The sequence below is a fragment of the Phalangium opilio genome, unplaced genomic scaffold, assembly GCF_054372755.1.
Source record: "Phalangium opilio isolate 3A_F unplaced genomic scaffold, DU_Popi_V2 ptg000217l_1, whole genome shotgun sequence".
Taxonomy (NCBI): domain Eukaryota; kingdom Metazoa; phylum Arthropoda; class Arachnida; order Opiliones; family Phalangiidae; genus Phalangium; species Phalangium opilio.
Genome location: NW_028324218.1, coordinates 6,160,162 through 6,176,199, shown reverse-complemented (window position 1 = coordinate 6,176,199; position 16,038 = coordinate 6,160,162). Strand labels below are relative to the sequence as shown.

The 16,038-nt window shown below is 35.1% G+C and overlaps 1 protein-coding gene and 1 non-coding gene across 2 annotated transcripts in view; both read left to right on the top strand.

Moving 5' to 3' along the window:
* The first annotated feature begins 783 nt into the window (after positions 1-783).
* LOC149615924 (uncharacterized) overlaps positions 784-16,038 on the top strand; it is a 100,442-nt gene continuing 85,187 nt past the window's right edge. The window contains exon 1 of the mRNA XM_089857364.1: positions 784-1,406. Within this exon, the coding sequence (XP_089713490.1) occupies positions 1,102-1,406 (305 nt within the window). The 5' untranslated portion in view covers positions 784-1,101. The remainder of the gene's footprint in view (positions 1,407-16,038) is intronic.
* Positions 5,496-5,585, top strand: TRNAY-GUA (transfer RNA tyrosine (anticodon GUA)). Its single transcript is given in 2 exon segments — positions 5,496-5,532; positions 5,550-5,585. It is a non-coding gene; the product is annotated as a tRNA-Tyr (tRNA).

Genomic DNA, 16,038 nt, shown 5'->3' with positions numbered 1-16,038 from the left:
AGACAAAACTGAGATCTGAAAGTAGACAAAATTGAGATCTGAAATTAGACAAAATTGAGCTCCGAAATTTGACCAAATTTTAGCCCCGAAATTTGACCAAATTTTAGCCCCGAAATTTGACCAAATTTTAGCCCCGAAATTTGACCAAATTTTAGCCCCGAAATTTGACCAAATTTTAGCCCCGAAATTTGACAAATTTTAGCCCCGAAATTAGACAAAGTTGAGCGCTAAAATTTGACCAAATTTTAGCTCCGAAATTTGACTTAATAGAGCTCTGAAATTTGACTTAATAGAGCTCTGAAATTTGACTTAATATAGCGCTGAAATTGAACTAAATTTCAACAAAACTTGCTAACAAATTCCATAGGCCTAAATTCAAAACCTACTCTTAAAAAATAGGCATAAAATTCGTCATAAAACCTACTCTATAGAAACTCATAAAAATAGTCCATTAATTGCAATAAAACGCAAACATCCTAAAAAAAGATTGAATAATATTCCAGGAAGGATCCCATTTATAATCCAGGAAACATGTCACGTGCCTGTAACACGTGTGCCATACGTTAGCGTCACGAGTGATTCTCGATGACACTCCCACGTCCCCCCTTATTCCTGATTGGTTCGTCCCTTTTCCCTTCCTCTATCTGTACTCTTGTAGGCTCCGTTCCCGCGGTTTTTGCAATGTTTACACGCGTGACGTCAGGCCTTAGAGAGAGAGAGCAGGAGAGACCTTTGACCACCACGCTCGGGCGTATTTAGTTAGGGGGTACACTAGAACTACTCCAGAACAGAACAACCCCCGAAGCCATGGTGCGCTCCCCGTGGTAGTCTTCACTCTCATCTCCCCCTTTAGTGCTTTGAACCTACCTACAGCGGGCCTACTCTCTAACAACACTCTGCTCGTAGTTTGCCCCGCCGGCCGCGCTGGCTCTATAGCAGGCTTCGCTCGGAGAGGGTTTATGTACGGCTCTTCACCGTACGATAAAAGCGGGAAACTAAACCTCGGGTCCTAGTGGATTTTTCCCGCCGTAAAATCGTACGCGAGACAACGCGAGGGTGAAAAGTCTGTGCACGGAGGGGTTTTCTACGGGGCCTCCAAAGATGGCGGCCAGCGTTACTTCGGATAATGCTAAATTAGACGAAAAAGTTAATGAAATTACGGTTAAAAATGGCGGTTTTGAATTAATCGGTATGGTTTGTGGCAAAAACGGTGTATTTAACGGTACCCTGGTTTATGGCAACGCTCGTAAAATCAACATGGATTCAACGAATCACGTTGCAGTCGTCAACAACAACAATAACAGAGTTGGCAATCGTAATCCTAATAGAAGTAATATAAACAATAACAATGGTGAATTAATAAGTGGACGTACGCTGAGATATGACCGTGCCGGAAGCACTGATAGGTGAGAGATATTGATTTTCTTATTAAGCCTAAATTTAAATTTAATTAACCAACCGTCATTGTGGTGTTACTTACATGCTGGGATGGGTAGGTCAACGTGGTTAGTACTAAGTTGTGGTGTTAATATTAACCCTAATTATGGAGTAGATTAGTTAAGTATAATTTACTGTAGACCACTTAAATGGCTTCATATTGAATACCTGACATAATCTTAGTGACTTTAAGACAAATGTCACAAAATCTATGATTGCACTAATTTCTTTAGATTTAATCCTACTTATTACTTAACTTAATCTAACGTAACCTAGACTAACAACACCATAAATTCAGGATTAGAAAAATGTCCCAAATTTTCTTCTAAATCAAAATTTATAATTATTGGAAAACAAATAATTTTAAAATGAATTGCAATATTACTTATCAGTAGTTACAGATAAAATCTGTAATACTCTAATATAATATTCCATATACATTATTGTATAATTATTTTCAAATGGGGTTCGGGAAATCAATATTTTATAATAGAAATATGTACAGGGTGTTACAGTACTGATTAAGGGGGGTGTTAATTGTTCTTTTGGGAAATCAATCAATTTTGAGTCGAAAATGTTCTATAGTGTGCTACCACGAAGCTAGGGGGGGGGGGAAGAACTGTGACGTCAATATTGGGTCCCGAATTTGTATTGCCCAAGCTGACGACGTCTCGCGACTGGCCAATATGGTCGCCTGAGAATAAGGTAAGAGATAAGAGCATGTGACGTCACTACAAAGTTCGTGGTAACACACTATACTTCAATCTATAATGACATTTTGTTTGCCACAAGGGTTGACACTGTTTTCGAGTTAAAATTGGATTGTTAAGAGTATTTTACGGATGACCCCTTAAATTTAATTAATAAACTGATTTAGACAATTAATGATTGGGGCTAAATTAATTAAGGGGTCATCCCTAAAACACTAAAATCAAATCATAATTCTCGAAAACAGTGAGTGTCCCGTGTGGCAAATTAACATTAACAAAATGTCACAGATAGAAGTATAGAACATTTTCGACTCAAAATTTATTTCCCAAAGAACAAAGAACAATTAACGTCCCCCTTAATTTATGTAAGGCAGACTTATCAGTACTGTAACACCCTGTATATTCGTATTAAATTAATGGGAAATGAATTCAAATTGGTTTATAAATGAATTTAATAATTAATCTAAATTTTGATTGGAAACTTTCAATGACAACCCGTATTTATCATTTGAAGGAAGAGCCTTGTACGCATTAAAAAAATACAACCGTATAATTATAACGTAACACACAACCTCAAATGTATATCATATTATATCTATATACAATTTTATGATACACTATTATATTATATTATCAGTTTAAATGATTAACAATTTAATTTATATTTTATTTTGTGTTAATTTAAATGTTTAGAAATATGTTGGGAAATACGCTAGAGTCTATGCATATTAATTTTGGGATCAATGTCGCCAGAAATTTAATTTTCAAGTTATTATTTCCTTGTTTGTAATATATTTTCATGGTCATTCATATTTTGAATCATTAGGAAATCATTTTCCTATCATAATTATTGTACATTCTTAGTGGATTTCCATTTCCTATTATAGTAGCAGGGATAGATTTAATTTTAGAAGTAGGAATGGAGAACAGAACTACTAATGTGGGCGCGCGTCAAAGTCCCGGACCCCCTTTTCCACGGGACGGAGGGGGGGGGTATGAAAGAAGAGGCGGGAGGGTCATAGCGACAGAGGTAAAAAGGAATTACCTCTGTATATTTCGCCGTCCCCGTCAGCAACGTCATCAAAACGTAGTTTAAGTGAGCCAATAAGATAATTTAAACTTTTCGTTACGTGTTGGAGGGAGGGGCTCTATACTGGGTGGTCTATGAGTCGGACTGAAGTAAATACTAACCGTTCCGTTCTCCATTCCTACTTCTAAAATTAAATCCATCCCTGATAGTAGCTTATTTAATAGATTAAGGTCTACATTGCGAAATAGAATTCATAAAAAACATACGTAAAACGTGCCAAAGAAAGTATTTAACTTGTCCATTAGATTGTGCTTCAAATTATTAAGTATTAAATGAGCTCATAGATGGCGCTCACTAAAAGGTGGGAAGGGGCTAGAGAAATTAATTTCCTACCCGCACCCCTGTTTCTTGACTTTAACAGCGCATGCGCAGTTCAGGGTTGCCAGAAGTATGATATTAAGGCATCTCCTGCATCTTAAAACTGACTCAATGAATCATTACTGAATCGAACTAAATTCTACAACGCTTTTCAGTCTGTTGTACTATTGTAGATATCTTTTGAAATTGCACTAGTAACAAATGACTGGCAACACTTCAACCTTGTCTGCAATACACGCTATCTCTATAATTATCCTTTTGAATTATCCCTTAAATTATCCTAGTTTACCCCGTAAATAAGTTAGTAATTAATTGAATATTTTAATTAATATCTTGTTTTAACTAAAAATAATATTCATAGTTTTCAGACAAGGATTATTGATACCATTTACACTGCAAGAGGTTAAGCTACTTGGTACTGCACTCTTTGTATGCCATTCCAAGTATCCTCTCCTCCTGCAGTGTAAATGATATCAATACTCCTAACCTGAAAACTATTTATTAAGTCAGCATTTAAAAACTATTTTAAAATCCTTGAATATTTAAATGCATTCTGCTATGGTAAAGGTGTGCCCGGTTAGACACGGTACGGTAGTGGCGCGCTAGATCGCAGACGGGTTCAGTTTTCTAATCTTTCTTTCTTGTTTATTTGTTGGTGTTGTTGTTGCTATTTGCGAGTAGTTGTGAGAAAGAGAGCTCATGTTCAGTTATAGCTTTCCATTGAGGTCAGCGTTTGCCATATAATCCGGAATATCCGGTCCAGAGTAAGGTAGCTTTTAGCTTAATGTTTTTTGTTTTTTTTTAAAGTTTTGTTCCCCTAACTTTTTAATATTCATAAATCAGGACAGGTACACTTTTTTTGAATTTTTATTAGCTTCCCCAATTTTTCAAAGTTAAGTTTCCCAACATGTACATTTAAATTTACACCACGTAATTTCTATCATTTAGTTTTAATGCTTTCAATTATTTTAAATATTAGGCTTGAGTTAATTTTTAGTTTTAGTTTCAAAAGAACGCTTAAAATAATAATTTAAAATTGAAACCATGTCTTTATCTACAATATTAATGGAGATTTGAGGAATTTAAGTTAAGCCTAATTGTGAAGCAGACGACGTACGGTTGGGGTATAAAATATCATTGAACGATAGTCCACTTAAAATAAACAATATTCCAAATTAAAACCATGTCTTTATCTACAATATTAAAGTAGATATGAGCAATTTAAGTTAAGCCTAACGTTGAAGCAGACGACGTATGGTTTTGGGGTTTAAAATCTTATTGGACTAAAGAGCGGTTAAAATAACCAATTTTTAAAATTAAAATCATGCCTCTATCTTCAATATTAATAAAGATATGAGCAATTTAAGTTAAGCCTAACGTAAAAGCAGACGACGTACGGTTGGGGTATAAAATATTATTGAACGAAAGCCCACTTAAAATAACCCATATTTCAAATTAAAACTGTCTTTATCTAAAATATTAAAGAAGATATGATCAATTTAAGTTAAGCCTAATTTTAAGCAGACGACACTACGAAACGATTGGGGTATAAGATCCTATTGGACGGCTAATACCACCTGATCAATGTTTTCTCACTTCTGCTTTACTAATTACTCGTATCATACCACCTTTAATATTATAAATAAACACATAATTGTACCCAATATTCATTAATTAAACTATTTATTGTTAAATTGTTTAACACCAGACCACGTCAGATTTTAAACTTAAACTTGGCGCCATTATAAAATGGGTCAGTAAACACTAAACAGCGCCCCAAGTATAGAACGGCGTTCAGTTCAGTTTGAAAGGAAAATGGTTCATGTTTATCTCTGATAAGAGAATTATCTATCTGCTTGCTTTGGATTTCAAGCTGAGAAATGTAGGTCATATACTTTTGCTTGCTAGATAAATGGGAAAGAAAGGATAGATTCTTATAACCGTCGATAGCTCAGTTGGTAGAGCGGAGGACTGTAGAGGTTTACTGTGTTGATATCCTTAGGTCGCTGGTTCAAATCCGGCTCGACGGACAAACAAAATTTTTTTATTTGAACCCAATCAAAACCTTATGTCTAAAAACAACCTATGATGTGTTCAATAAGAAAATTTTTTTAAACGTTGTGTTCAATAAGAAAATTTTTTTAAACGTTGTGTTCAATAAGAAAATTTTTTAAACCGTGTTCGTCCATCTTGTTTACTGTTTAAATTTTTGGCTGGGCTCCCTGAAAATTACGTAATAAACGAAGCTTATAGAAGTCTCCCCGCTGATTGGTGGGATAATATTTAAAAATTACGGGCTGACGAGATGTCTTTAATGTTAGGCCATGGGGGACACATACGGACTTGTAAATTAATTTAAAATTTAATGACTAATTCTGAAAAGTTCTTTTGGGAATACTAGAGAACCCCATACTAGATAGATAGCAACAGTAATAATATTGTAATACTTGTACGTGCTATTGAACTTTCTCACGACGGGATAATATTTCTGGGAAAACAAGTTGCCCCCTTTTATTTTGGGTTGCACTTTTTCTGAGTATTTTTGGAGTCTCTAGACACCTGTCTGTGATTCTGCTAAGTTTGTCTATTTTGAAATATAATTCAGTACAATGCAGTGACTGATTGCAGTCTGTATTTTAATTTAATTGTTTATTCAAATTAGTTCTTTTTGAGGTGTGCTGTGAATTTAATTTGTTTGTATAGACATGGTGGCCTTTGACCCCAAATCAAATATCATGGGCCTTAGATAACGACGTAGACAATTTTAAAATGTCTTTAAAACAGTTTCTTTTGAGGTGCTCTGTGAATTCAGGGATAGATTTAATTTTAGAAGTAGGAATGGAGAACAGAGTAATGTGGGCGCGCGTCAAAGTCCCGCCCAGACCCCATTCCACGGGACGGAGGGGGGGTATGAAAGAAGAGGCGGGGTCAAAGCGACGGAGGTAAAAAGGAATTACGTATTTTTCGCCGCCGTCCCCGTCAGCAACGCCATCAAAACGTAGTTTAAGTGAGCAGCCAATAAAATAATTTAAACTGTTCGTTACGTGTTGGAGGGAGGGGCTCTATACTGGGTGGTCTATGAGTCTGACTGAAGTAAATACTAACCGTTCCGTTCTTCATTCCTACTTCTAAAATTAAATCTATCCCTGCTTAAAGACCAACTGACAGACATCATTTAATTTCTCAACTAACCCCCATCGCGTGCATTTTTCAATTTCATTTGTTTCAACTTAAACAGCTTAATATATATATTGAAAATGAAAGCTGAAAGCGGTTTTTACTATAAAATGCTTAAAATATTTGCCCTTAAGCGGTTTCCAGATCGGGAACTATAAACTTATCTCTCATAAAGAGTAAAATGTTTGCCGTAGAGCGCTAATTAGAACGAGTTTTATTATAAGAACTAATTAAGGGTCGGCCGTGAATTATGAAGTTGTTCGTTTCTGACAAAAATTGAATCTATGACATTTTTCTCTAAGGCTTACAGGGAGCCCAGCGGTCCTATAATTCCTATAAAATCCTATATTTTTGAACCTGTCCTATAATATCATCCTATAATTTCATGAAAGGTTCCATAAAATCCTATATTTTTGAACCTGTCCTATAATATCATCCTATAATTTCATGAAAGGTTCTATAAAATCCTATATTTTTGAACCTGTCCTATAATATCATCCTATAATTTCATGAAAGGTTCTATAAAATCCTATATTTTTGAACCTGTCCTATAATATCATCCTATAATTTCATGAAAGGTCCTATAATATCCTATATTTTTGATTTAGTTATAAAGTTATTGTATAGTTTATCATCAAATTTATCCTAAAATTTAGTTATCTATTTTAAAATAGAGATCACATTTGACTAGATTTGACCGAAATTTCGGAGTTTGTTTCCTCAGGATTTTTTAATTATATTATATCATTTAATTAAGTTCCTCTGAATTTAATTCAAAGTAAAATCCCAATTTGTTATTATTTTTTCTTCATATTGTTCAACATAGTTTAAGCCAAAATATTGTTATATATGAGTATGCATTTTTATTCCTATATTTTCCTATAAAAACACATGATTTTCTCCCCTATAAAATCCTATAATTCCTAAAGACAAAAATTCCTAATTTTCCTATAAGAAATTTAAATTTTTGGCTGGGATCCCTTTTATAATGATAAGCCTAGCTCTACAAACAAAATGTGCCTAGATACGTTGATAAAAAAATTAAAAATGGCTTCACAATGACTTCTATTAGCAGTGTATATTTCTGGATATAAAAAATAAATATCATATTGTAGAGAAAGATAAGGATTACAAGAAAAAATAAAACCGTAGCTATAGTTGCCTTGTCACATAGAGAGTGAGGGGAAAAAAACGGATAATAGTACGTTTAACTTCCGCTTGTTATTCGTTCACTTCAAGTGATTATTTTGGTTCTGAAGAAAAGAGCATTGAGATGAAACTAAGTGGCGACTCAAATGTTACCACCGATTTTTATACCGATTGATAGCATAAGTTCATAAGATATGTTCAATATAAGTTTGTTTAATTAATATCTGGTCATGACAAACTGGAGCTTGTAATTTTGAAGTGGGGACTGGGACTATGGCGCGAGAATACTTAGGCATCTTATACTTCTCCCTAATAAACTAGATATCACTTCTTGATCAGACTAAAACGCGGGCAGACTTATAATGATTGCCATTACGAAAGAGCTAGCTATCTTTGTAGGTATTTTTACCAGAGATTTTCCAATGAAAGGGCGTGAATTTCAATGCAAAGGGTTTTAAAGCAAGCAACTGAAGAACGAAGTTCTTTTACCTACCTTCAAATTTTATTTTTTGTTATGATAAATTCGAGACATTCTTTCATACTGAATCCCCGAGGTCTTTGGCTTTACTAAGAAATTGATACTACTTGTAACTTCATTTTTGGCTTCCACGATTTTCTTTTGTGTGTTTCAACAGTACAAATCTTTTTTATACCAGCATTATTTTTTGTAGGAATGGCAGATTGAAGATTTTATAACTTTATTAGACTTATAATCTATGGTTACCTGCTGTGTGTATATTGTTATAATCAAATTTTTGTAATATAGAGGGCCTATATTTGTAGTTTAAGTGTATCGAATGTAATTCGATATGCGGGTCTTGACATGGTTTTGGCTCGGGTTTTGGTAATGCAAATTCTGTACAGTGTTTCTGATAAGTCTGTATGCCATGAATTAAGGGGGAGTTTAATTGTTCTTTGGGAAGTCAATTTTGAGTCGAAAATGTTCTATACTTCTATCTCCATTTTCAAGAACTATGATCTTCAGTTGTATTATCATAAAAATTCAAATATGAGTATAAACTTCCTTATTGCAGTCACAATTCTGTTGTGAAAACTTGAAAATGACAGACACTTTTATTTCGTTACGCCTTTGTGTGTTAGGAAACATTCTGTTGAAACGAACGATCCAGGTTTTCTTGCTACTAAACATTTATTTCACAAACGTTTTTATTGCATATTTATTACGGGAATTTTGTCTAGACCGAAAGAATATAGGCGGTTTATGTAATATCAGGGATGCATACAGATACTAGGAATAATTATGAACCGGATGAATTCGGGTTTTGTGGGCTGGGCTTGAGAATTTACTCATAATTTTGATGGCGTCTTTCACTTGATTTTTTTCTCCTTTAAAATCCTATAATTTCTATAAAAACACGTGATTTTTTCTCCTTTAAAATCCTATAATTTCTATAAAAACACGTGATTTTTTCTCCTTTAAAATCCTATAATTTCTATAAAAACACGTGATTTTTTCTCCTTTAAAATCCTATAATTTCTATAAAAACACGTGATTTTTTCTCCTTTAAAATCCTATAATTTCTATAAAAACACGTGATTTTTTCTCCTTTAAAATCCTATAATTTCTATAAAAACACGTGATTTTTTCTCCTTTAAAATCCTATAATTTCTATAAAAACACGTGATTTTTTCTCCTTTAAAATCCTATAATTTCTATAAAAACACGTGATTTTTTCTCCTTTAAAATCCTATAATTTCTATAAAAACACGTGATTTTTTCTCCTTTAAAATCCTATAATTTCTATAAAAACACGTGATTTTTTCTCCTTTAAAATCCTATAATTTCTATAAAAACACGTGATTTTTTCTCCTTTAAAATCCTATAATTTCTATAAAAACACGTGATTTTTTCTCCTTTAAAATCCTATAATTCCTATAAAAACACGTGATTTTTTTCTCCTTAAAATCCAATAATTCCTATAAAAACACGGGATTTTTTTTTCCTTAAAATCCAATAATTCCTATAAAAACACGGGATTTTTTTCTACTTAAAATCCAATAATTCCTATAAAAACAAGGGATTTTTTTCTCCTTAAAATCCTATAATTCCCATGTAAAAACACGTGATTTTTTCTCCTATAAAATCCTATAATTCCTTAAGGAAACAGCTTCCTATTATTCCTATAAGGAGTTTAAATTTTTGTCTGGGTTCCCTGTACTATAGATAATAATTTAGTCATAAACGACTATGTCACGTGTATCTTCTCAATATTAATTACCCCGTTATTAGCATATAAAAAATTAGACGTTTTTAAGAGATGTAATTGTTTGTTCTTCTTCCCGTCTGTGCATAACAATTATCAGGTTGGGGTTCGGTGTTTTTCAAAAACAGTGAAATGAAAAAAATAAATAAATGGTTTTCGGATTCGGTCTGGCGGATTTCACTCATGCAAATTAACTCGCTAGTTATTATTTTTTTTAGATAAAGGCTTCGGTGTATTTATTAAAATAGATCTTAATTATTTCCTCTGATTTCAATCTAATATAGGCCTACGTCTGATCAATCTTAATTAGTTGTTTTTTGTTCTTAAGGCTAAAATGAAAATGAGATCTACGTCCTTTTTTATTTTGGACCCTTTACTATTGATTTATTGATCGTTGTTAATTAATATAAAGATTATAATGAGGAAATACCTTCAAAGAAATTTGTGGGTTTATTTAGGAAATACCTTGAAAACCGTCGTTGTACTTAGGGAAAAGAAAACCTTGAAATTCGTCGTTGTACTTAGGGAAAACCTTGAAATTCGTCGTTGTACTTAGGGAAAACCTTGAAATTCGTCGTTGTACTTAGGGAAATACCTTGAAATTCGTCGTTGTACTTAGGGAAATACCTTGAAATTCGTCGTTGTACTTAGGGAAATACCTTCATATTCGTCGTTGTACTTAGGGAAATACCTTGAAATTCGTCGTTGTACTTAGGGAAATACCTTCATATTCGTCGTTGTACTTAGGGAAATACCTTCATATTCGTCGTTGTACTTAGGGAAATACCTTCATATTCGTCGTTGTACTTAGGGAAATACCTTGAAATTCGTCGTTGTACTTAGGGAAATACCTTGAAATTCGTCGTTGTACTTAGGGAAATACCTTGAAATTCGTCGTTGTACTTAGGGAAATACCTTGAAATTCGTCGTTGTACTTAGGGAAATACCTTGAAATTCGTCGTTGTACTTAGGGAAATACCTTGAAATTCGTCGTTGTACTTAAAGAAATACCTTGAAATTCGTCGTTGTACTTAAAGAAATACCTTGAAATTCGTCGTTGTACTTAAAAAAATTCCATGAAATTCATGGTCATAGCTAAATAATATCGAAAACATCTGGAAAAAACACCGAAAATCGTTATTAAATCTGAAAAATGACAAAAATAATTGGTATTAACCAGGAAACGCTGAATAATTCTAGTTATTTAAAAAAATGAATTAAAATAAACAAAAATAACGAAACATCAAAAAAACAAGCAAGCAATTTTCTTATAATGAGAAAATCATAAATTTCTTTAATAGCAAGTTTCGCCATCCATATCAAGTCTCAGACGTCGAAACTCTATAATTTGCTATTACGACATGAATTTTGTTTCTTAAAAAAAAATTTAGCATCTTGAAGCGTCTACATCGGTGTGTGTTAATATACAATCCGCCCCAAGGCCAATATTTAAAAAATTCGTGATATTGTTGTTTACACGCAAGACATTCACCGTGTCTGACAGGTGGATGCGTTTTTTCTTCTGCGTCGTTTGCACGTACCTAACACGGTCTGATGTCCTCAGTCTAGAACCCAAAAACCTTCCATGGTTATTTGAGAACAAGGTTGTTAAAGGCCGACTTCCATCGAAAAGAGTTCTAGCGAACTGAAAACCGAGCCAAGTCTGTACCAAGAAGTGATATCTAGTTTATTAGGGAGAAGGTATAAATAAATCCACATTTCTAAAAATTCTAGCTTTATCTCCAGTCCAAACGTAGACGCGTCCGGAGTTAATCCCCGCCGCCTCTAAATTACAACCAGCATCTCATTGGTTCTTGAAAACTCGTGCACGTCAGCGCGACGCGAATGACGAAAATTACACTCAGCATCTCATTGGTTCTTGAAAACTCGTGCACGTCAGCGCGACGCGAATGACAAGAAAATTACACTCATATTTTCCGACTGAGGAGAGCCGAAATAGCTTGGTCTCCTCCTTTTACGTCCCCCCTTGTATTTTGAAAGGGAGACTGGGACTATGGCGCGCGCGAATACTTAGGCATCTTATACCTTCTCCCCAATAAACTAGATATCACTTCTTGTCTACATTACTAAGCCTTGACAGCAGCGCCTCACCAGGCCTCCCTCGCTTGACCTCCTCGAATCTATGACCTACCTCACTCACTCACTCCAAAATTACAAGCTCCAGTTTGACATGACCAGATATTAATTAAACAAACTTATGGAATGAACATATCTTATTAACTTATTGCAATACGTATCTCAATTACCTAACCATTTCTTCAATGAACCCTGCATAAATAAACCTACACGTATACTAAGATGAAGTATCAGTTCGGGCGTTATACTCTCTCTAATTTACATATTTTCAGCTCGGGAGGATTTTACCCCTCTAATGGCAGTAATCTAAGTATATCAACAGTAAACTCTATAGTAAAATAACGTGAACTGCCATACCTCTATAACCACTCTCATTTTCAAGATTATATTATATTTCTTTTAACTTGGGGGCTTTATTAGGTATTAAAAAAAATATCCACACCAAAATTTTAATGAAGATTGTACGGGTTATTACCCTTGAAGAATACACGTTTTTTTTTTTACTGCCAAGTATTCCCGTCTATCTCTAATGAAACTTAGTAATTAACTTAATTAATTGTAGGTTTTGTAATTTTTGGTTAGAGGCCCGCGTGGGACAATCATTGTTTATACTTCAGGCGAGGTTTGAATGTAAAACAACTAGATTTTTTTGTCTAAAAATAGTGGTGAAGTTTACTAGTCATGTCCATTGGTATTTTTTTATTTTTTATTTTTTATTTTCATCTGGGACTATGAATTTGAACCGCCCCAAAATGGGCAGGAACTTTTCATAGTATTTTTTATATTCGACCGTTGAATTACCGCCCACTTGATTATGAATGACATCTGTTAAATTGTATTGATGTATTCAGTTGGTTCTTGGTTGTGTTTTAGTTTAGGAAATGAAGCATTTTAGTTTATTGTCCAGATAGAGTTCATGGTATCTTTTTTAAAAAACGGAAGAGTTAGGGATTTTGGTAAATGCCTGTGTTTGTTCGGACGTGTTCAGGGGGAAATTTGTTTACGGACGTGTTCAGGGGGAAATTTGTTTACGGACGTGTTCAGGGGGAAATTTGTTTACGGACGTGTTCAGGGGGAAATTTGTTTACGGACGTGTTCAGGGGGAAATTTGTTTACGGACGTGTTCAGGGGGAAATTTGTTTACGGACGTGTTCAGGGGGAAATTTGTTTACGGACGTGTTCAGGGGGAAATTTGTTTACGGACGTGTTCAGGGGGAAATTTGTTTACGGACGTGTTCAGGGGGAAATTTGTTTACGGACGTGTTCAGGGGGAAATTTGTTTACGGACGTGTTCAGGGGGAAATTTGTTTACGGACGTGTTCAGGGGGAAATTTGTTTACGGACGTGTTCAGGGGGAAATTTGTTTACGGACGTGTTCAGGGGGAAATTTGTTTACGGACGTGTTCAGGGGGAAATTTGTTTACGGACGTGTTCAGGGGGGAAATTTGTTTACGGACGTGTTCAGGGGGGAAATTTGTTTACGGACGTGTTCAGGGGGGAAATTTGTTTACGGACGTGTTCAGGGGGGAAATTTGTTTACGGACGTGTTCAGGGGGAAATTTGTTTACGGACGTGTTCAGGGGGAAATTTGTTTACGGACGTGTTCAGGGGGAAATTTGTTTACGGACGTGTTCAGGGGGAAATTTGTTTACGGCGGAATTTGGTTAAATTACCGGCAATTTACGACGGTGTTTGGTTAAATTACCCTTAAATCACCCCAACAAATTCAAAAGATTCACTCTGTAATTGTAACCAACATTGGGCTACAATCTCTTTATCAGGCGGCATCATCCCAACGCTGGCGGGTTTAATTTACACGCGCGCATGTTGCAAAAAGATGACGAGGCGTTTTGCACCGTGCACGCACGCGCAATACCCTCCCACTCAACTTTAATTACACGAGGCAGGACCAGGCAGTCCCCTACGAGAGGGAGAGAGGGGGGAACCCAGAAATTAGCAAACACGCGCGAAATCTACTGACAGGAAACTGTATCAATTATAAAAGCGGCGCGGCTCTACCGGCTGCCATAATTTTTTTTCCCCGGACCTTTTCATGAAACGAGACGGCTGTCAACAAGAAATCAAAGCTAAACTAGTAAATTAAGGCGCTATCAAGTTTCTATGACGCTTACAAGGCCTTTTAAAGCGTTTAATCAACACAACTTGATACTGTGGTTAAGGTTAAGCCTTGGTTTTATTCGTGGTATCAATTATAATCGAAAAAAAAAGATCATGTATTGAAAACATGATTTTTTTATAGGGTTCGTTTCGTGTGTTAGTTAGTTACCAGCACCTTGTCGCAAATTCGGTTACTAATTTGCTATTTCCTCAATTGGGTCATTTTAGTTTTTTATTGGGTTACTTTCTCTTGCAGGCTATGTCGATTGATCACGCGTTTGTTAGTGTATTAATTAATTAGTAGGTTATGCTTATACAAAGGGGCCATATTTTATGCTAATTTTGGCGGTGTTATTAATGTTTTGACTAATTTGATATAGGCGCCGGCGTTTTGTTCTGTGATCTGACGTATTTTATGATAGTGCTATGAATTTTCTTATAGGGAAAGGGAGTACAGTTTCTTAATGCAATCTGGGTAAATGCATGCATTTGTACTGTTGATGCTCGCTATGTAATTGCAAGCCTACAAAATTTCCCCGTAATTTTAATACAATGGTTTATTACCAAACAGTAATTGACAAATTAAATTACGGTTTTAAAATATTATGGTAATTTCACGTATCTCTCTTTTAAAATCACCAGGGATAGATTTAATTTTAGAAGTAGGAATGGCGAACAGAGTAATCTGGGCGCGCGTCAAAGTCCCGGATCCCCTTCCACGTTACGGAGGGGGGGGGGTTGTATGAAAGAAGAGGCGGGAGGGTCATAGCGACAGAGCTAAAACGGAATTACTTATTTTTCTCCGTCCCCGTCAGCAACGTCATCAAAACGTAGTTTTAGTGAGCAGCCAATAAGATAATCTAAACTTTTCGTTACGTGTTGGAGGGAGGGGCTCTATACTGGGCTATGAGTAGGACTGAAGTAAATACTGACCGTTCTCCATTCCTACGTCGAAAATTAAATCCATCCCTGAAATCTCAAAGTCCAATCCAGAATGTTCTAAAATTCCCATCATCTGTGTACATTTTAAGAGAGATTGTCTGTGTGCTCCGTCCATGGTGCTACGCAAATATTCACCGGTATAGTCTTACTTTCCATTTCTCCGCCCAAACTGATCTATGAAACTTTACCCCCATCTTTATCAACATTATCATCTCAGAGGTCTTAGATATGAAATGCGTATTTCCTATTTACGTTAAGGCTTTTAATAGTGATGTCTTAAGAAAAGTTGTTAACATTCGGTTCCTTCCTTGCCTTTTGCGCTGTATTTTTATAAGGGTTTATTTAAAGGGGCCCGTATCATCCCAGATGTATTAAGAGCGAGCTCTAGATGAAAAACTTTTGCTCTTTTGATGTCTTCCGAGCTAGCGGTATCTTGAATGATATGATATTCCTTCCGCATATTAACTAAGGAAACTTTAATAGGTATTCCGTTCGCTAAAGATGGTTTCGTTGCTTAAAGTAATTGAAGGCCCTGAAGTTCTAAGGGAGCTAGCCGCCTTTCTAGTTATTATTTGGTATGTTTTATAGGCTTGGGAGTTGAATTTAGTTATTTGTTAGGTGTATTTTTGGCCTTGGTGTAAAGAGAGCTAAAGAATGAGTACCTACAAGCCATAGTTTTGATTATTTCCATCGGTTTTAATTACTAAGTAATTAACAAAGTTAATTAGTTATTATTTAAAGGCTTGGGTGTTGAATTTAGTTATTTGTTAGATGC